Raw genomic sequence first — 23,125 nt, 5'->3', positions numbered from 1 at the left:
GTCCATAATGTTCTCAATCAAACTAATTTAGTAAGGCCCTAACGTGAACAAAGTATGTTAACGCTGTCACAGAAAAAGGCAGACCTGACTCATCTGAGTCGTCTTGTAATAGGTTCAATAACTTTTGGCAATATTTCAAAAATATGCAAAAAAAGCCAGAACTTCATTGCTAAGTTTGATACATTTGTGTGTTCAATTAAACAATATTATGGAAAACCAAGAAAAAAGTCAAACTCATCTTGTTGTTGTTTCCGCATTAAAACGTTATCTAAATCAGGTAGGGGGGGGGATAATCATCAAGTTCAAAATTTCAACACACCCATTTGGGACTTGATTAACACTATCAATACAAGAACTTTGACACCAAAAGTAACTCTGTATCTTGAAAATAACCCCCCACCCCTTGAAAATGAAAAAAAGAACCCCAAAAGTGGCATTTTCTGCACATTCCGCCTGGTATGCATAAGCTGTTCTTACTGTTTGCCTATATACTGTTGAATAAATGCTTTCAAACCCATTTGATATTTAATAAACACTATTAATAGAAGAACTGTTACACCTCAAAGTGACCCTGTATCTTGAAAATAATACCCCATCCCTCTTTAAAATTAAAAAAAGAAACAAAAAGCGTTTTTTTTAGCTGTTCTGCCCTTTGTATGCATTCACTATTCTTACAGTCTGCCAATACTAAAAGACTAAACTCATTTGGAATTTTTTTATTTCAAATACAAAACAGTTAATTCATTTTTATTCAGTCACATTGACATGGAAAGAACTTGAACTTGTCAGTCTTAAGTAGCACCTCACATTTTTCTTAGCCTTTCAAGACTTTCTTGGAATTTTGCATATTCCAGTGTGGTTCGGTCACTCCTCTTGCCTAGGTACGCCATGAGAGCATCTCCAAACTCCTGTGCTGTTTTCATCCTCCTCTTCCCACTGGGCAGTGTCACCTGGATTCTGAAGATAGGATCGACTTTAGGCAGAAGCGTGGTGCTTTCTCTGGCAAACTGAACCTCGAGCTTCATCCTCTGCAGCTTTGCGTTGTTGTTCAGACTTTCATCCACAAGGAACTTTTCAACTTCCCCACTGTCAGTGAAGGGGCCACCTCTAGATTTCAGTGTGTCCAGCATGTCTAGTCTCTTCCTCTCCTTTCTTTGAGCCATCTCCTGTTTCTCGTCTGCCCCACTCTCGAATTTCGCCTTCATGAGTTTACTCCAGTTGAGTTCAACCTCTCTTTTTGCTTGGGCTGCTGCCTTGAAACATCTGAAGGACAGAATCTGTCCATCCCTAAGCTCCTGGCTCTTCTGTAAAATTATTGACCTACTGACTGCGTTCAGTGTGCCTAGCTTCTTCAGTCTGTAGTCCACCTTGCCACATTGTCTCTCCATCCCAATGTTGTGCACAGGGGTGCCATCAATGTTACTAGCCTGTTCACTGACAGGGTAGTCCATTGGGAAGGTCTCCTCATCAATCCCATAGTCCCTCCTCTGCCTGGCCAGGACAGTCTTCAGATGGGGCTGCATGAGATCTGTCAGCTTCTTCACTTCATCCAAGTGTTCGGCAGCCACGTCTGACACTGAGTTCAGGACCTCTTCCGTGTAGGTCTTCTTTACGCTACTGAAAAGCTTGTCAGACACTACAGGATACTCAGCTGTTGTGAACGTAGTGTAGTTGTCGCTGATTGGCTGGCCCAAGCCTTTATGCAGTCCCTTGTAGAACTCCCTGAGCTGAGTATGGGTAGCATCTTTCTCTATGGTTCTGGCATAGAAGGGCTCCACCAAGTGCACACCCAGGCAGGCAAACACCAAAAGGGCCACTTTGAGGTAGGGAAGCTCCATCACTTCTCTGACGAGCCAGGCCAGGCGGTTGTTTATGTGAGGGTTCTGGCTCAGGAACTCTGTCAGATGGCCAAAGTGGTATATTAGGACTGCTGCTGCCCTGGAGAGACATCCAAACCTGCTGTCTTTGTAGGAAAACAGCACACTGGATACCTGCCTTTGCTCAAGGAAGAGGAGGAATTCCCTGTAGCGGTTCCAGGGTTTGTGGGAATACTCAGGAGCCACCAACTTGAGGCACATGTCCAGTGCCTGTCCAGCCACACTGGCATTCTTGCTGTCTACATCCAGATCCACCATGAAACTCTGTAGCACTTGCTCCATCTTCATATCGGCCTCCACCAACCGCATCACTTTATTCATGGCACTGCTGAAGCCCAGTGTAGTGTGGGTGCAACTGTTGCACTAAGCTAGCTAGCTAGCTAGTTTGAGCTATGTTCTTAACAGATAGAAAGCTAAAAGTATGACTAATATTGGAACCTGACACAAACCAAGCTAAATTATAGTACAATAAATCATATAATAATACAATTAGAATATAATAATTTTGTTTAAAAGGAAAACACATACCTGGGACAACTTTGTTTAACTGCTTGTCTGATGGTGTGTTGAATATGACTGTCTGCTTGGGGATTTCAACGGTTTGCTTGCAGTCAACCAGCAGCCACAATGTATTATGTATATGTACTTTATCACATTAGAACATTGCAACATCTGACAGGTGAACCAAAGTGTTCTCTTAAGATTTTATTTTATTTTTAATGATAAAAGGGGGGAAAAGGGGGCAAAAAACATGTCCGATTTAGTTTTTTGGGTGGGGTAGGGGGTTTTTCATGATAGGTACCAACTTCCAATACAAAATATCTCCCAAATGACCCAATGCACCATCACTGAAGTGGGCGTAATCATTTTCCATTTTTTCCATTTATCCACCCCCCCTAACCAGGGGTTCTTAACCTTTTTGACCTTGAGGCCCAATTTTTATAGTACAAAGTGGCCCGGGGCCCATTAAATATTTACACTGTATTGGTTTAATTGACCTCACTCACGGTTTGATTTGTATTCAATAATAAACCAAATCCACTTACAGTTTAACAAGCAAAAACCTTGTCAAATAAAATGACATGATAAAATGGGATCATCACAAAGACTTTTATTAGACATGTGTATGTAAACCTGCACACACATCAAGCCACTGAACAGGCTGATAATTCCTGAAGGATCAAGTCAGGCTTTTTAATTAAAAAAGGACCAATATTTAGATTTTACTTATAATAAAAAAATTACAAATATATATATAAATCAATCAATCAGTAAAAAGGTGACAAAATAAATACATTCAAATAATATGAATATTTTTTTAATGAAATAAACTGTAAATAAAATTGAAATAAAGTGCAAATGAAACTATAGCCTTATAATCTGCGAAGTCATTTGACAATTGCTTCAGCAGGCATGCAGAACCAGAAGAATCTTTATATCTGACTGTGAGCAGGATGGCTCAGGTAAAAGGCAAGAGACGGAAGCGCCGGGGTTGGGCAAAAACAATAGCGTTTATTTTGTTATTATTTTGACTCCCCCCCTCCGCCGAGCGGGAGAGGAAATCAGCCACGACCATCCGGTTACCCGGCCTGTGGATCACCTTGAAGTTAAACGGCTGTAACGCCAGATACTAACGAGTGATCCGGGCGTTGGCATCCTTCATGCGGTGGAGCCACTGGAGCGGGGCATGGTCCGAATAGAGGGTGAAAGGGCGCCCCAGGAGGTAGTAACGCAGGGCGCCGACCGCCCACCTTATGGCGAGGCACTCCTTTTCCACCGTACTGTAGTTCACCTCCCTCTGAGCCAGCTTACGGCTAATGTACAGTACGGGGCGGTCGACCCCCTCTACCTGCTGGGACAAAACGGCCCCCACCCCACTGTTCCAGGCGTCGGTCTGCAAAACAAAAGGTAGAGAGAAGTTAGGGGTGAACAGAAGCGGCTTTCCACAGAGGGCTTTCTTAACCCTCTCAAACGCCAGCTGACATTGCTCCGTCCACTGGACCGGATCTGAAGCACCCTTTCGGGTCAGGTCGGTCAGAGGGCTGGTCAGCTCCGAAAAGGCGGGGATGAACCGCCTGTAGTAACCGGCCAGCCCCACGAACCTCCTAACCTCTTTTTTCGTCTTGGGCACCGGACAGGCAGAAATTGCGGCAGTTTTCTCTATCTGTGGCCGCACCTGCCCGCCGCCCAAGTGGTACCCCAGATACCGTACCTCCCTCCGCCCAACCGCACACTTCTTTGGGTTGGCCGTGAGCCCCGCCTGCCTCAGGGACTCGAGCACTGCCCCCACCTGCTGCATATGCTGCTCCCATGTCTCACTGTGGATGATGACATCATCCAAGTAAGCAGCAGCATATGCAGAGTGGGGACGCAGCACTCGGTCCATGAGCCGTTGGAAGGTGGCTGGAGCCCCGAACAACCCGAAAGGAAGTGTGACAAATTGGTACAAACCGTACGGAGTGGAGAAGGCCGTTTTTTCCTTCGACTCTGGAGAAAGGGGAATCTGCCAGTAGCCCTTGGTTAAATCCAGTGTCGTATAAAAACGAGCAGTGCCTAGCCGATCCAGGAGTTCGTCGACCCGGGGCATTGGATAAGCATCGAATTTGGACACCTCGTTAACCCTGCGGTAGTCCACACAGAACCGGATTGACCCGTCCGGCTTATGTACCAGCACGACAGGGCAACACCATTCACTGGTGGACTCTTCTATTACTCCCATCTCTAGCATAGCCTGAAGCTCCGCCTGAACAATTTTCCTCTTGTGTTCAGGCAGCCGATAGGGCCGTGAACGAATGGCCACGCCCGGGGGCGTTTCTATGCGGTGGTTTATGAGAGAGGTGCGCCCTGGCAGCGGGGAGAACACATCGGCAAACCGCCCTTGCAACGCGGCAACGTCTGCCATCTGACCGGGTGAGAGATGGTCGCCGCAACAGACCGGGGCTAATTCGGTGTTAATAATGACCTCCGGTCCCAACTCATCTCTCTCTATCACCGTGGTGGCCAGAGAAGCAGACGCCACTTCCCTCCATGTTTTAAGGAGGTTTACGTGGTAGATCTGTGTTGCTCCCCCCCTGTCAGAACGCACCAGCTCATAATCTACGTCCCCCACTCGTCGTGTGACCATGAAGGGCCCTTGCCACTTGGCGAGTAATTTGGAGCTAGAAGTCGGGAGTAACACAAGTACTTTATCTCCCGGTGAAAATTGTCTCAGTTTCGACCCTCTGTTGTACAGGCGCTGCTGACGTTCCTGAGCCTGCAGCAAATTCTCCCGTGATAACTGCCCCAGTGAATGGAGTTTTGCTCGCAGGTCCATAACGTACTGAATTTTTGAGGCACCTCCCGCACTGCAAACAACAGAGGGTCTAGCCATTTATCCCAATTACGGCTATCCTCGTGAGCGAACTTACGAACCATGTTCTTTAGCGTTTTGTTAAACCGCTCCACCAGGCCATCGGTCTGTGGATGGTAAACGCTAGTCCGGATCGAGCGGACGCCCAACAGTTCATACAGCTCGCGTAGTGTGCGTGACATAAATGACGTGCCCTGGTCAGTCAGGATCTCTTTCGGGATCCCGACTCGGGAGATTATATGAAACAGTGCCTGTGCAACGCTCTTTGCAGAGATATTGCGCAACGGCACTGCCTCGGGATATCGTGTTGCATAATCCACTAGGACGAGTACAAAGCGATATCCCCGTGCACTCCGGTCTAATGGCCCGATGAGGTCCATACCAACTCTCTCAAAAGGCACCTCAATTAATGGGAGTGGGCGCAGAGGCGCTTTTGGGGTGGCCGGCGGATTAACCAGCCGACATTCGCTGCAGGATGCACACCACCGCTTCACATCCGCGCGAATGCCCGGCCAATAAAATCGGGCCATGATCCGGTGTAGTGTCTTATCGTACCCTAGGTGACCTGACATGGGGTTGTGATGAGCTGCCTGGAAAATCATTTCCCGACGGCTTTGTGGTACCAACAACTGGGTATTGATCTCTCCTGTCTGTGTGTCACGGCTCACACGATACAGCCTGTCCCTAATAACAACAAAGTGTGGGTGTGTGAGTGCTGTGTTTGGGTGGAGCTGGGAGCCATTAATACTCACCACCTGATCGAAAGCGTGCTGAAGGGTCCCATCCCTAGACTGTTCGAGGGGGAAATCCTCAACCGGAAACACTGGCGGGGGCAGAGGGGCCTCCCCGGCACCCTCCGGTGGTAGAGGGACCTCCCCGGCCCCCTCCGTGTCTGTTCCCCCTTCGTCGCCGTCAGCCGCTTCCGATTCGCCTCTAAACACAGCACACCACTCACATTTCCCTGACTCCCGTGAACGCACCCCCATAGCCCCCGCTAGCTTAGCAAACCCCGGCCAATTTGTTCCCAAGATCAGAGGGTGCGTGAGGCGAGTACTAACTCCAGCCCTGACTCTATGCTTTTTACCCCTAAAAGATATTTCCAGAGTCACCTCCGGGTACTGGTGAATATCCCCATGCACACACCTCACCTTCACCCACGATGCTTCAACCAATGCCCCCGGCCGAACCAAGCGCTGATGGATCATCGTCTGATTACAGCCCGTGTCCATCAGAGCCTGGTGGGTACCCCACTGTATACATACCGGTATACGGTACGTCCCTTCTAAACCGGGGGAGGCAACTGGCGGTCCCGCAACCCGGACCAACTGTCCGACCTCCATCATGGGACACTCCCGCCGGAAGTGGCCGGGCTGCCCGCACCGCCAGCACTCCTGCCCTGGCGCCTGAGGAGCCCCCCGTGGTGCCGGACGACCAGAGGCGGAGGCTGGATCCTGAGGAGAGAGAGAGAGAGAGAGATGAGGTAGGGCTTGAGTGGGAAGGGGCCGGGTCGTGGGTTGAGGGGAAGGCGGTGCAGCGGCTGCTGTCGGGAACCTCCTCCTCGGGGCTGGAACGGGTCGGCCCGCGGGGACGACAGGTTGTCGGGGCTCCTCCTTCATGCTCCGCCGGGGAAGCGAAAGGTGGTCCTCCGCGAGGACGAAGGCTGCCTCCAGGCTGGCAGGGCGGTGACACTGGACCCAATTCGCCGTTGACGATGGCAGCCCGGCGACAAACTGCTCCAGTGCCACCTGCTCCATGACGTCCTCGGCGGAGCGCATCCCTGGCTGAAGCCAGCGCCTCGTCGCATCGAGGAGCTGCTTCGCGTAGGAGAAGGGGCGGCCAGCGTCCTCGAAGGGAAGGGCCCTGAACCGGCGGCGGTGTCCCTCTGGCGTGCTGCCGAGCCGGTCCAGGATGGCCCTCCGCAGCTGCTTGTACTCATGTCGATCGGACTCTGGCAGGCTGTGGGCGGCTAGCTGCGCTCCCCCGGCCAGCAGGGGAAGAAGCCGCACAGCCCACTCCTCCTCCGGCCACCCGCACGCCGCCGCAGTGCCCTCAAATATGTCCAGATAAGCCTCTGAGTCGTCGTCGGCTGACATCTTCTGGAGGGCAATCTGCGGCGGCCGGGCTGGGTTGGTCACCGGCTCGGCCTCCCGGGCGGCCGGACGCTGCAGCAGCTCCCGCAGGAGAGCACGGTCCTCCCACTGGCTGGAGGCGATTTCGAGCCTGCATGAGGGCGAGACGCTGGAGGGCCTGGCCCAGCGGGCTTTCTCCTTCCGTCATCTGAGGGGTCAGGTCCCTGTTTAGGTGCCACTGTGAGCAGGATGGCTCAGGTAAAAGGCAAGAGACGGAAGCGTTCGGGGTTGGGCAAAAACAATAGCGTTTATTTCGTCCGAAACGTGCAATCAAAAGAAAGCTCCGCGGTACTTCCAGGACGGGCAAGGCCAGGACGGGGTGTGTGGTCTTCCCAGGACCCAGCCTACTGCAAGACAGACCAGAACCAGGTTACCGACATGTTTTATATTGACTGCCTGATTACCTGATTCCGATCAGCTGTCTGGTCTCCGGCCGAGCCACTCCCCTCACCCCAGCAGCCGGCGCTCTAACCACACCCGGCTGCCACACTGACAAATCAACAATAATAACAACAATGAACAACAATGAACAACAATGAACAACAGTAATACAACTCCCTTTTTTTTATCTTCGCCTCTTAATGAGACATTTGGGCCTGCCTCTGATCCAGTCTGGGTGGAATGGGGGAAAGGCTCACTCAGAGTAGCCTCAAGCATTGCTCTGAGTCTGTTTCGGGCTTTGGTCTTGGTTGTGGCCACAATGGAGAATCCTGATTCACACAGGTATGTAGTCGTGAATGGGAGAAGGACTTTCACGGCCCTCAGTGCAAGACATGGGTACTCCTTTGAGACAGCAATCCAGAAGGAGCCCAGGTCCAGTTTGCCCCAATGCAACTTTAAAGTGCTGTCAGTGGAAACTTCCAGAAGCTGGGATTCCAGATATGAGGGCAAAGCAACATCATTTTTAGTGGGATCCACTGAAAATGGGTCCAAAATCCACATGTTTCCCTCTCTGGGATCCTCAGGAAAGTAGATCCTCAGGAAAGTAGTTTGTATGTCAGACAAAAGTGGAAACATGTCCATCCTCTTTTCCTCGGCCCTCTTGGTCCACAAAGCAAGTTTCCTCTTGAAAGCTTGAACTTTGTCTGCAACATATTTGTTGTTTCTTCCTTGAAGTGAGATGTTCAGTTGGTTCAGCAGTGAAAAAATGTCAGAGGTAGGCAAGTTTTGCTGTGAACATTGTGTTGGCATAGTACTGTGCAAGATGATTGTTTTTCTCAGTGAGAAAAGAGAAGCCCTCATTCCTCAGTTCAAACAAACGCTTGAGGACTAGTCCTCTTGAAAGCCATCTCACTTCACTGTGATACAGCATCTGGATGTGATCTGCTTCTATGTCCTCGCAAAGCTTAGCAAAACATCTGGAGTTCGTAGCATTGTTTTTAATAAAGTTTATGGTTTTCGCACTTACATCCATCACCTGGTGGAAATCTGGTGACAACTGTTTTGCTGCAAGGCTTTCACGGTGGAGAAAACAGTGTGTCCATTTAGCTTCCTGTTTATTTTTTATTTTATTAATTTTGAATTCATGTGCAATGCCTTGTTACATGCAGCTCGGATGAACCCATTCCCCAAATGATGACCAATAAAGCAAATGTAATCAAGGAAGATAAACTGGGTTCTTCTACAGTTAAACTCATTGTAAAAAGACACTTATTGAGGCATATATCTTATCAGTCATTGTGACTTATTCTTGGTAACATTTAATAAAATAATGCTGCAGCCTGTTGATGCTGTTAATGACTCCTCACGTTTGTGTTCAAACCAGAGATGATGCCAGGCTAAGATTAGCTGGCCCTCTTTCTATCTAAATGAATTAAATGAAGTTCGATACAAAAATGCACACACTAAAACTGTCTCTACCTGTGCCTTTAGGTCTTGGACCCAGAGCAGAACCACAGCTTCACCGACCATTACCTCAACGTGGCCTTTGACCTGTCCCAAGTTCTCTTTATTGCCACAGCAAACACCACAGCCACCATTCCCCCTGCCCTGCTGGACAGGATGGAGGTGCTGCAGGTACCAGGTAGGTTCAGGTGCTCTAAGAAATCCCCTCTTGTAGCACTTTCCGTTTGATCAAGGAACCTGGGACTCTTGCTCTGGTGATAAACTAACCCCAGAGTGCATCCGTGTAATTGAGTTTTCTCCATATCTAGGAAACAGCTGAAGAAATATTGTGTCATGCTGCGTAGCAAATCACAGTTGGTTTCATCCAAACATGCACACCCCAGCATGTTAAAATCCAGAAATGTACACAAAGATATACATTTATTTGCATTTAATTGTGGGAAATAAGTATTTGATCCTCTTGCAACCAACAAGAATTCTGGCTCCCACGGACTGCAAGGTCCCCTGCTTAAGAAGGCACATGTACAGGCCATCTGAAGTCTACCAATGAACCTCTGAATGATTCAGAGAAGGCTTATGAGAAGGTGATGTGGTCAGATGAGACCAAAATCAAGATCTTAGGCATCAACTCAACATGTCGTGTTTGGAGGAACAACAATGCTGACTATTACCTGAAGACCACCATCACCAGCATCAAGCACAGAGGTTGAAACATTATGCTTTGGGGGGGTGTTCTCTGCTAATGGGACAGGGTGATTCATCGCATCGAGGGGAGGATGGTGGGGGCCATGTATCGTAACATATTGGTTGATAACCCCCTTCCCTCAGCCAGGTCACAGAAAATGGGACATGGATAGCTCCTCCAGCACAATGACCCAAAACATGGAGTGGCTAAAGAAGAAACCCATTGAGGTGATGGAGGGGCCTAGCCAGTCTCCGGACCTCCATCCCATAGAAAATCTGTGGAGGAAGCTGAAGCTTCCAAACCTTAAGGATTTCCGATCTGCAGAGAGCAGTGGACCAAAATCCCTCCTGAGGTGTGAGCAAACCTGGTGACCAACTACAAGAAACATCTGACCTCTGTGCTGTCCAACAAGGCTTTCTCCAACAAGTACTAAGGCATGTTTTGAAAGGGGATCAAATACTTATTTCCCACACTCAAACGCATATCAATTTATATCTTTAATGTACATTTCTGGATTTTTGATATTCTGTCTCTCACTGTAAAATAAACCTACCACTAAAAGTAAAGACTGTTCAGTTGTTTGCAAGTGGGCAAACTCACAAAATCTGCAGGGGATCAAATAGTTCACAATCCTTCACTGTATGTGGAGCAGATTAAATATTGGCATCATGATGGCTAAACTGTAACAAGTAAAAAATAAGAGAACAAAAAAAAGAGCGCAACAGAAGGAAACAGCTTTAAAGACACATGTGTTTGGCTCGCTGTGCGTTATCCCTTACAAATACCAATAATGAATATTATGAATTACTGTGTTCAAAGACTAGTTTGTGTGTTTCAGGCTACACTCAGGAGGAGAAAGTGGAGATAGCTCACCGTCACCTGATCCCAAACCAGCTGGAGCAGCATGGGTTAACCCCTCAACAGCTGCATATACCACAGGACACCACACAGAATATTATCAGCAGGTATACACACACAAAACATTTTTAAAAAGTATGTAATGAAAAAAGGTAAATAACTCAAGTTCTACATAATAAGAGCCACATTTTATGAAATCTTCACATCCTTTAGTGGTCTCAAAATACGTCATTAGTGGAGAGACCCTGTCTAGTAGTCAGTAACAGGTGCATCATATTTGTTACAGCATGCTTGAGCTCATGTTACACAGGAATATTTTAAATAAATGACACCCAATTCCCAAGATTATATGCACGTGTTTGCATGCTCACAAGAGCCATGTGTATGTTGTGTGAATGGCAGAGAAATCCAGGATCTGAGGCTTACTTGGAATTCCACTGGTCATCAGAGTGTGTCATTAAGTTGTCAAGTGGTTTAGTGACTATGTGTTGTGAATATTGACCATTACTTCACTGCCGGCGCGAGAGGCAGTGAAGTAATGGTGTCTGTCTTTTCATAAGACAGAGAACATCTTTAAACCAGATGTATGAGTGCAGACTCATTTGTAAGTCTGTGTCTGAAACACATCAGCGTTATTGTCCTCCACAGTGCGTATCCTGTAGTGAAGTACTGGTCTCTGTCTTTTGATTGGACAGAGAACATCTTTAAACCAGATGTATGAGTGCAGACTCATTTGTCTGTAAGTTTCTGTCTGAAACACATCAGCATTATTGTCCTCCACAGTGCGTATCCTGCCTTTCACCATGGATTCTGGTCCGGTGTTGATTTTTATTAAAAGTCTTGCTTTGGATCTCATTCAGTTCTTTGCGGTTGAATGTTATAAAACAGTGTACTGTAAGTTAAGGGGGCTTTATTCCTTTCCTGTAGTGTGCTATATATGTTTTTGTGCATGAAAAGGGTCTTCAAAGGCCAACAAAAGCCTCTCCCATACCATCCACCACCGCACACCCCACCTACAATGCCTCGATGTACTCATACTTCTGCGACATAGTGATATCACTACTGTGCTTTGGATCAAAGCATCTAACAAGTGGCATGTTATGCTTCTATTGGCTAGCACTCCAATACGGTGTACATGCTAGGCTAAGAGGCAGGACATCTCTAAGCGGTTGACCAACATCACACTCACTCACATATCACACTTTAAAGAGCACATTTTACCAGCTTCAAGTTGGTTGTTTCGTCTTAACAGTAGTCTAAAACCAAATTCATTCAAGTCACTGAAGAAAAGCAAAAAATCATGACATTTGAGAAGCTGGAAACAGTCTGATTATCTGTCAATGTAGTCAGACTGTAATGGTAACATCTATCAATACCAGCCGGATCAAAGTGCATGTTTAAAAGGAAATAAGCCCACATCGAGCTCCCGCTGATAAAACGGCTTCCGCTGTTTTCACATGGTCAGCACTACGTTCCCCGCAGAGCCTCGGTGCAACACACGCCACACTCCAGTCCAGTTACCATTGTAACATTCCACACCCCACAGCTTGGTGCTCATCCTTTAAAGGAGACTCCCTTTTTACTGTCTAGACCTTTTTTGAAGAACAAATAGCAGAAAGCAGAAGAAACAGAAGAGGTTTGGTGTTAAGTGGAGGGAGTAGATACGGATGTAATTCAGCTGGGCTTCAAGTATTTTTGCATACACTATCAATCCAGTTCATTTTTTCTTTTTGTTTTAAGATATTTTTGGGGGATAGGACAGTGGAGAGTGACAGGAAAGCGGGAGAGAGAGTAGGGATGGGATCCGGAAAGGACCACAATTGAACCCGGGTCGCCGGCGTACGTTGCAGGTGCCCCAGCCAGTTGCGCCACGGCCGGGGCCAATCCAGTTCATTTTGAATGAATTCATATCTATTTTTACCCCAAGTTTTCATTGATATGCTCTTGGATTCATTCCTCACCACAAATGGTCAATAGACTGGTTCTTCAACTAACTACAAGCTTTTTAGACTGCAATTCAGCATTAATATTGTATTCACATTTGTACATCACTATAAATGTAGCAATATACATGTTATGTGTTGTTTATTATGAGTGTGCACTTTTTTACTTGAATATTATTTTTGTTATCTTGTGTTGGACATTTTACTGTAAATTATTATGTTTATATTATATTTTATTTTATATTTTTGGGACATTTTACCTGAATTTCCCATGATTATATAACTAATTTAACTATATTTAATTTGATATTTTACTAGACATTTTAATTTAACTTGTTATGTTTGTATTAATATTGTATTTTTCTATTTAATTTAATCTTTTTTTAGACATTTTACATTTTTTCATAACTTTTCGTTTAGCTTATGTTTGCATTAATATCTTTATTCATGTATTTATTTTAATGCAGATTTTTTTCTTAAACTTCTTGTGTTTACATAAACATTTTTCATAAATGTTCTTTTTAAAAAAAAAAAATATTTAATCATAAAACCAAGCAGCTTTTAGAAAAAAACAATTCCCCCTAGGATGAATAAATTAATATGATTATGTTTTCTTAATGCCACAGTAAAAACGATTAATCAGCGTTTTCAGGCCCGAGCGAGGCACAGCATTTGATCCAAATGTTAAATTTGAACCTGTTTTGTGTAGCAGACACATGCTGATCACTGATGCTCAGCCACAGCTTCATTGAAACCTCACCCCTTTGTTTGTGTGTTTTTGTCCTTTTAAGTTACACCCGGGAGGCGGGCGTGCGCTCCCTTGAGAGGAAGTTAGGGGCGATCTGCCGGGCTGTGGCTGTGAAGGTCGCTGAAGGTCACAGAGTCACAAAGACGGAGGCTCTGAGCCCGGAGAGCCCAACGCAGCCGGGGGGTAAGAGCCCCGGCTCTCTGCCTGATGAGCCAGATGCTAAGCAGAGCACTCTCGCTCACAATAAGTCAACTTGCATACGTTAAAGTCAATCAATTCTTTTTTCCACCAACCTGGCCGGAGCTGGAGCCGATAAAGATCTGGTTTTTTCGTGTTTCCACCGCAGCGGCGCCGGCTTTAAGCGCCGGCTTTAAGCGCCGAAAAAAACGGATCTTTCTGGCCCCAAGAAACCAATACTAGGGGGGAGATTAACCTGAGCAAGAACAGTTCATGGCGAGCAAAGGGACTACAACGTGACCACACACTTATAAAAACGCTAATAAGATTATATTTCACTGCTTACAATGCTTGCACACTTTTCTATTGGCACACACAGCCATGAGTGCACCAAGTTAAACAAAATGACATACAAGGGGTCTTGGTCTGCTATTTTGGGTTTCCCCTTTCCTGTTACGTTTTTTTGTAAATGGTCTACAAAGGCAAAAATCCCAATGTTCCCACCAGAGGGAGATTCTCTCCCCCCCCCCCCCCCACACACACACACACACACACACAAAATGAATATAATATGTCCTCTTTATCTACAGAACAGTTTCACCAATAAGTCCCCAACTTGAAACTGGCTGTGTTCATAATTGCATACCACCAATAATGACAAAGAATCTGTAGCATAGTTGTTCCAGCTACATAATGTGTGGATTTCGTATGTGAGAAAGGCCTAGATAATTCCTTGGTATGAGAATTGAGCTTGAGAAACATAAAAACTGTTGTATAAAATAACTGCAAATGATAGCAAGTGATGTTAAGGTACAGTTAAGAGAACAAATGGGGAGAACATATCTATATTATTTACTGTAGAAAACAGATTCCATAATCTAAGTTTCCTTAAAATAATACTTACTTGGCAGTTTTCAATAGTTGCTTAGCACCTAACGACACCTGTTTTCAAAATCACTAATTCAATGTGTTACTCAGGGCCAAAATCATCTATCAGAGTATATTATATCATAGTAATGGTATATATCATAATACAGTAATTGTTCTGAAACTGGAATTAAGACATGGCATGAAAAATAACAGACAGTATTTTTAACTCCCTTTTATCAGCAGCACCAGTAAAACTAAAGTAGATTTAGCTTTAAGCTTTTTTTTTTCAGAATTTTAAACTCTTGAATGCCAGTTTGTTTTCATAGTACCACAGAAGACACATCCATTTAATTAATGTATTTGTATTATTTAATTGTTTTCTGTATACTTAATTCTAGAGGGATATTAAATTGTGATTTTGTAAGTTTGCCTACTTACAAATAAATTAAAAGTCTATAGTTTTAATGGTAGAATTTGTATCCATTACAGAGCAGTGTGTTACCAATAGGTTTCTTGGTGACTGTGGTCCCAGCTGATTTGAGATCATTAACAAGTCCCTCCTGTGTAGTTCTTGGCTGACCCCTCACCTTTCTCATGATCATTGATGCCCCAAGAGGCGAGACCTTAGATAGTGGAGTCCCAGATTGAGGGCGATTGATGGTCATTTTGTGCTTCTTCCATTCTCTAATAATCAAACCAGTTGTCTCTTTCTCACCAAGCTGCTTGCTGGTGGTCTTGTCTCCTATTCAGTCTTTGTGCTGGTCTACAATCTTGTCCATGATGTCCTTAGACATTAGTTCCACCATGATCACCAGACCTGTCTCTGGTCTTGCCCTCGGTGGAGAGATTGTAATCTGATTTATTGACTGTGGACAGGGGTCTTTATCCAGGTCACGAGATGACATCAGGAGTACTTTCTTAAAGCGAGAGGACCTATCATAGGTATACCTCAACTATGAGAGACAGAATGAGAAAAACAAATGAAATTAATTAATTCTTTTTTCTTGAAAATTAATTCTTTAAAAATCCTACAATGTGATTTCCTGGATTGTTTCCCCATTCTGTCTCTCATAGTTGGTATCTATGATGAAAATTACAGGCCTCTCTCATCTTTTTAAATGGGAGAACTTGCACAATTGGTGGCTGACTAAATACTTTTTTGCCCCACTGTAACTCTTCTCATAAAAAATATGACGTCAACATTAAGGACTAACTTAACTTCCTGTGTGCTCAGACAAGGCAGCGCCGCCAGAGATGCCCATCGTGATCGACCACGTGGCCCTGAAAGACATCCTGGGGCCTCCTCTGTTTGAGATGGAGGTGAGCAGGACCAATCTACATTTACAGAAACCTGCATAGCTGACCTTCAGATATATTTAATGTCCTGAGGCTGTGTGGTATTTCTGCACAGCTCATGAATATAAAGAAAAGCTGTCTCACAGCTCCAACAACAGCTGCTCTACATTAAGTGAGAATAGTGCAGCAGCCACTTGATGTTATCATACAGTATAAAGTAAAACAGGCTTTTCCCTTTTTTTGTGCTTTTTTCATCTCTCTTTTCGTTCTGGTAAGGTGTCTGAGAGACTCACCCTGCCAGGCGTGGCTGTCGGTCTGGCCTGGACTCCGCTGGGGGGGGAGATCTTGTTTGTGGAGGCCAGTCGGATGGAGGGGGAGGGCCAGCTCACTCTGACAGGTCAGCTGGGAGACGTTATGAAGGAATCCGCACATCTTGCTATCAGCTGGCTCCGAGCCAACGCTAAGACCTACCAGCTCACCAACAGTGAGTGCACACAGATTCAAAGTGTACATGAGTTAAAGAAATGCTTCTGATCCGCAGCTAGGCTAATTGACGTGCACTTGTGTGGGTTTGATCAGTGGTCGGAGGGCCAGATCCGCTGGAAGGGACAGACATCCACCTCCACTTCCCTGCTGGAGCCGTCACCAAAGATGGCCCGTCTGCAGGCGTTACAATAGTTACCTGCCTAGCATCGCTGTTTAGTGGCCGATTGGTCCGATCAGATGTCGCCATGACGGGCGAGATCACGCTGCGAGGGCTGGTGCTGCCCGTGAGTTCTTAACACGTAATTTAAAGACAAAATTGATTTGTTTTTCAAATTTAACCACAGCTGATTGGTCTGTTTCAGGTGGGTGGAATCAAGGACAAGGTCCTGGCGGCCCACAGGGCGGGAGTGAAGCGCGTCATCCTCCCGAAACGCAACGAGAAGGACTTAGAGGAGCTACCGGCTAACGTCCGAGCCGACCTTGACTTTGTCACCGCGGCCAACCTGGATGAAGTTTTGAACGGTGCCTTTGACGGAGGCTTCCCAGGAATAGCTGGCACACACACACAGCCTCAGCTCAGCAGTAAACTGTAACACACTGAAGAACACACACACACAGCTAGTCTGAAGTGAGAGAAGCATTTTGTAGTCCAACAGCGGAGAGCTTGCGTAGTCATGCTCGACTTCTAGGAGTGCAATGTGTTTTTCCCTGATTTGCAGTTTCCCGGAAATTGTAAGTCAGTGTGAACAGCTGTGATTCTGAGTAGTCAGGTTGTTGGATGAGTATGAAGGGAAAAACAAGATGATAAATTTTACATTTTGAGAAAAATGCCAAACTTTCGAGAAACATTTCCAAATATCAGTGTATGCGCTAACGCTAGTACTTTGATTTATTCCCCCAAAAGTTCAAACTTATTCTCCGTTTATTCTCCAAATGGCTATCTTAATTTTATTTTCGATATGGTTTTGGACTTTATTCTCCACATTTGGATTTTGTTCTTGAAATGCAGAATAAATCAACAATTTCCCTTGTTTCCCTTTTATGACCGGATGTAATGCTCCTTTGAACAAAGCATTATTTTCCTATTGAAGAGATCATTTGAGGTTATTGCTCCAAATTCCCATTCAAGCCCTGTAGGAGAATGTAATATACTCCAAACTCTGTTATGGGGGTCGTGATGGTATCATTTGCAGGGAAGACTTATTCTGATAGCATTCCCACTGTGTGTTGTCACATTGGGATTCAGCTTCACTGCTGTTGTCAAAAATATCTTCATTATATTAATAGCAGCGTTGTGAAATGAATGTGAAGCCTTAAAACATTGCCTGCCACCGAAAACATGTTGATTCAGTTTGATTGTTACAGCGTGTGCTGAAAAGTGAAGGCAAAGCCACCTGCTGAGTTGGCGTGTATGTGATGATATGTTCTGTTTGTGTTAAATCACATAGGTGAACATGTCTGATTTAAATTCAATAGGTATTGAACATGCAGATTGTGATGTATGAGCACATTTCATATCAATTTACAGAAAAGGCTATATTTAGTTTGATCATAAACACTATGAATGCTGAGGCCCTTCCTTATGTGTCTAAACAATTATTCTGGACAGATATTACAATTTTAATAAAATCCAAAATGCTATTAATTGGACTCGTTTTTTTTTATTGGACAAAAATATAGTATAGGCGCTGGGACAAGTTATAACTGTACACACAATAAATAACGTTTCTAGCTAAATTGTGTTTAAAAGCGTACATGAAACGTTATTCTTTTCCATCACACCTTCTTAAAGCTACAACTACCTTATAACTTTTAACAGTGATTCCACAGCATATGTAGGATGATACATAAACTAGCACAAAGGCGGCCACTAAGTGTGTTTAGCAACGAGTGTTAGCTAAGCTACGGTCCTCTCATGAAATACTAAGAAAAATATTTTTTATTTTAAAACAATGAAAAGAATAAAGATTTATATTTCTTTTGGCATCTTTTTCAATTATTTAACTAAAAATATTATATATTAATGTGTTCAGTTACTTTCAGGAGAGTTCGGTGCTCTGTAACAACAATACTGTTCTTGTAGGGGGCTGTCTGAGGAATACGTTAAAATCCCTGAGATTGATGTGAAACAAAAAAACATGGTGTACAAAACTGTAATAAAGACCTTTAAATCAATACAACTCTGATTTCGTAATACATAGAATGCACTTATGTCCTATTGAATAACTACAAATAAAGAGTTTAATTAAAGATGCTTGACATTTTGAAAAAGGACCTTTTTTCTTTCTTCACGTGTATTAGTTCTTCCTTTAACTCGCACAGGATGAATCGTATCCCAGCTGAATTCACGTTGAAGCAGGACAAAATTAATGATTTTCAACTCTGTTACAGATGTGATGTTCTTTCCCTGCAGCCATCTAATGCGGAACACCAGCGTGCAGTGTGTTTTTACATATTCAACAGCCATGAAAAGATTCATGCACATGCAGAACATTTTTGACCAGATACATGCAACTAAGCCAAGAACATCAAAAGAGTTGAATGGGTACAATAGATTTTACACACTGCGCTTGCGTGCGTACTAGAAATGTACTTACTTGGAGCAATATATCAGCAGCGATATGTTTTATCAACGTGAAGAATTAGTGAACGTTCTTGTTTATTTTTCAATTTGTCCTTGTATGTGTTTGTGGGGGGAAAATAAATCCATTCAAGCTGCAATAACTAATGTTGGTCACTTAGGATGAGCAGTGAGAAGCTATGAACACTGCATCACCTTTTAAGAAAAGAAAGAACGAAGCCACTTAAACAATCTGCAGGGGGAACCTTTTCAAGGGAACATCGCCTGGAAGGGGGCTTGAAAAGTGACTACAGGCAGCAAATTACAGGAGGTCATTATAGGAGTGTAATGTTATCCTTGACGGAGGAAAAAATGAAATGAAAGGCAGTTCTTGACAACAATGCATCCCATAAACACCCATCTGCAAACGTGCGGGCATATGCTCACACTATCATTAAAGGAAACAAAGCATACCCTCTTAAGGTGTCTACTAAGTAAAACATATGTAAACATAAAATAATGGGGAAAATAACTGCAATAATCATAATGCAACACAAATGTTTAGATGTGAGTCAGCTTCTACAGGCAGTCTATAATGGAATGTTTAACTTTAATTGAGGATGCTGTAAAGACTTTAAAAGCAGACAATTCTGTATCACACTTAGCTACTTAGTGTTGCCTCTTTCTGAAATGTAATTTTAAAATAGTGATATGTTTTTTTCTTTATTTCTATTGATTATTATTCAATATTTTTGCTCTCTAGTAACTTCATTAGATTTTCGTTGTTGCACTTCAATGAGTTACACACTTCATTTATAATCATCATTAATAGTGAAGTTCCAAGTTTTCAGTAACAAAAAAGCAATAACGTTATCAATGAATATGTAGGCCATACTGCATAGTATCATATACTTCCTGTATACATTTAAATCAAGAGTTAAATGTGTATCAAGAATTAAATGTGTATCAAGAGTTAAATGTGTATCAAGAGTTAAATGTGTATCAAGAATTAAATGTGTATCAAGAGTTAAATGTGTATCAAGAATTAAATGTGTATCAAGAGTTAAATGTGTAAATGTCAACTGCAAACAAGTTATGTCATAATCTAAAAGGCCTTTTGTTTTGTTGAGCTCTAAAACAGGGGTTCTTAACCTTTTTTGACCTTGAGGCCCAATTTTTATAGTACAAAGTGGCCCGGGGCCCATTAAATATTTACACTGTATAGGTTTAATTGACCTCACTCACGGTTTGATTTGTATTCAATAATAAACCAAATCCACTTACAGTTTAACAAGCAAAAACCTTGTCAAATAAAATGACATGATAAAATGGGATCATCACAAAGACTTTTATTAGACATGTGTATGTAAACCTGCACACACATCAAGCCACTGAACAGGCTGATAATTCCTGAGGGATCAAGTCAGGCTTTTTAATTAAAAAAGGACCAATATTTAGATTTTACTTATAATAAAAAAATTACAAATATATATATAAATCAATCAATCAGTAAAAAGGTGACAAAATAAATACATTCAAATAATATGAACATTTTTTTTGAATGAAATAAACTGTAAATAAAATTGAAATAAAGTGCAAATGAAACTATAGCCTTATAATCTGCGAAGTCATTTGACAATTGTTTCAGCAGGCATGCAGAACCAGAAGAATCTTTATATCTGACAAATCAACAATAACAACAATAATAACAACAATGAACAACAGTAATACAACTCCCTTTTTTATCTTCAGCTCTTAATGAGACATTTGGGCCTGCCTCTGAGACATAATCAGATCCAGTCTGGGTGGAATGGGGGAAAGGCTCACTCAGAGTAGCCTCAAGCATTGCTCTGAGTCTGTTTCGGGCTTTGGTCTTGGTTGTGGCCACAATGGAGAATCCTGATTCACACAGGTATGTAGTCGTGAATGGGAGAAGGACTTTCACGGCCCTCGGTGCAAGACATGGGTACTCCTTTGAGACAGCAATCCAGAAGGAGCCCAGGTCCAGTTTGCCCCACTGCAACTTTAAAGTGCTGTCAGTGGAAACTTCCAGAAGCTGGGATTCCAGATATGAGGGCAAAGCAACACCATTTTTAGTGGGATCCACTGAAAATGGGTCCAAAATCCACATGTTTCCCTCTCTGGGATCCTCAGGAAAGTAGATCCTCAGGAAAGTAGTTTTTATGTCAGACAAAAGTGGAAACATGTCCATCCTCTTTTCCTCGGCCCTCTTGGTCAACAAAGCAAGTTTCCTCTTGAAAGCTTGAACTTTGTCTGCAACATATTTGTTGTTTCTTCCTTGAAGTGAGATGTTCAGTTGGTTCAGCAGTGAAAAAATGTCAGAGGTAGGCAAGTTTTGCTGTGAACATTGTGTTGGCATAGTACTGTGCAAGATGATTGTTTTTCTCAGTGAGAAAAGAGAAGACCTCATTCCTCAGTTCAAACAAACACTTGAGGACTTGAAAGCCATTTCACTTCACTGTGATACAGCATCTGGATGTGATCTGCTTCTATGTCCTCGCAAAGCTTAGCAAAACATCTGGAGTTCGTAGCATTGTTTTTAATAAAGTTTATGGTTTTCGCACTTACATCCATCACCTGGTGGAAATCTGGTGACAACTTTTTTGCTGCAAGGCTTTCACGGTGGAGAAAACAGTGTGTCCATTTAGCTTCTGGTGCACCCTGATGCCTGCCAGTCATTGATGCTGCACCATCACTGCACACCCCGACACAGTTCTGCCAGTCCAGGCCGTTCTCAGTGAAGTAGTTATCCATGCAGCGGAAACATTCCTGAGCCGTGGTACGTGTTGGTAGCTCTCCACAAAACAGTATGTCTTCGTGCAAACTACTGTCCCAGCGATAGCAAACAAAATCCAGCAGCAGTGCAGCATTCGTGACATCCGTGGACTCGTCTTGTTGTAAATAGAAAAACTGGCTACTTTTTATTCTTTCAAGAAGTTGATGCTGTATGTTTGAGGCCATGTCCGCGATACGGTGACTCACAGTGTCGTTTGACAGTGGGATGGTCAGCAGCTTCTTTGCAGCGGCCTCTCCGATCATCTCACGGCACATATCAACAGCGGCAGGCAGAACCGACTCCTCCGCTATGGTGAACGCCTTCTTGCTCTGTAGCCACACGTCTGGCTACGAGGTAGCTGGGTGCACATTTGGAGCTGCCAGTCAGTGACACGACCGACCTTTTCTGCATCTGCAGCCCATTTTCTTTTCTTTTGAGAAATTCCACCGGCTTTCCCACGAGCGTCGGGTCGGCCGCTGTAGTTTTGAGGGCTTTAGTGCTTTTGACAGCTTTAGTGCCTTTGACAGCGTTAGCCCACACTCCACACACTGGGCTCTCGGCACTGCCTCGGTGCCTCCGTTTATGAAGCCGTGTTTTATATAATTGGGATTGTACCGACGCAAAAATGTACTCTTTTATGGGGGGTCGGCACGATGTTCGTAATTTTTCCCTTTTTAAAAACGTCTCCATAATTTTATATATATATAAAATGTTATATATCTATAAAATATATATATATATATATAGCGTAGAGAAAAAGACAGTCTTCTTCTCTGTCTATTGCAGCTTGTTAAACAACTGACTGATGCATTACCGCCACCACGTGGTCGAAAGCTGCATTGTAACTGAGCTTCTCATGGATAACATATCTCTGGTGTCTTCAGTTGATAACCTTCAGTTGATAACCTTCAGTCCCGCGGCCCTTGCGGCCCACAAGTGCAAAACTGAAAGTGTTTTGCGACCCTCTAGGTGGCGCCGGCGGCCCAAGTTTGGGCCGCGGCCCTACGGTTAAGAATCACTGCTCAAAAATAATTTGTTTTGGGGTGTGATGACAATGTTGAGCCTCTAGGGGCTGCTATTTAATCTTAACAGGCCCTGCAGATGGGGAAACAGCCTGTGTGTGTGTGTGTGTGTGTGTGTGTGTGTGTGTGTGTGTGTGTGTGTGTGTGTGTGTGTGTGTGTGTGTGTGTGTGTGTGTGTGTGTGTGTGTCTGTGTGTGTGTGTGTGTGTCTGTGTGTGTGTGTGTGTGTGTGTGTGTGTGTGTGTGTGTGTGTGTGTGTGTGTGTGTATGTGTGTGTGTGTGTGTGTGTGTGTGTGTGTGTGTATTCGCCATACTTTACCACAACATAGATCATCATTAGGCATATATTGAGTATTACGTTATATGTTTGTGGCTTTTTATGAAGTCAATGTTCATATATGATAGTACATGTGTGTCAAAGTGAGGTCCCTGCGGACACACATCTCCCCTCTGGGGAACGGATGACTTAAACGGAAAACATAAT

At 44.1% G+C, this 23,125-nt stretch overlaps 1 protein-coding gene across 1 annotated transcript in view; it reads left to right on the top strand.

Moving 5' to 3' along the window:
- The window catches only part of lonp2 (lon peptidase 2, peroxisomal), a 31,044-nt gene extending 13,140 nt beyond the window's left edge, over positions 1-17,904 (top strand). Inside the window, exons 11-17 of the mRNA XM_063896669.1 lie at positions 9,228-9,378; positions 10,724-10,850; positions 13,478-13,617; positions 15,716-15,801; positions 16,054-16,261; positions 16,357-16,547; positions 16,626-17,904. Coding sequence (XP_063752739.1) covers positions 9,228-9,378; positions 10,724-10,850; positions 13,478-13,617; positions 15,716-15,801; positions 16,054-16,261; positions 16,357-16,547; positions 16,626-16,856 — 1,134 coding nt within the window. The 3' untranslated portion in view covers positions 16,857-17,904. The remainder of the gene's footprint in view (positions 1-9,227; positions 9,379-10,723; positions 10,851-13,477; positions 13,618-15,715; positions 15,802-16,053; positions 16,262-16,356; positions 16,548-16,625) is intronic.
- Positions 17,905-23,125: the final 5,221 nt, after the last annotated feature.

This window comes from Eleginops maclovinus, chromosome 2 (assembly GCF_036324505.1).
Source record: "Eleginops maclovinus isolate JMC-PN-2008 ecotype Puerto Natales chromosome 2, JC_Emac_rtc_rv5, whole genome shotgun sequence".
NCBI lineage: Eukaryota > Metazoa > Chordata > Actinopteri > Perciformes > Eleginopidae > Eleginops > Eleginops maclovinus.
This window is presented reverse-complemented; position numbering and strand designations above follow the sequence as displayed.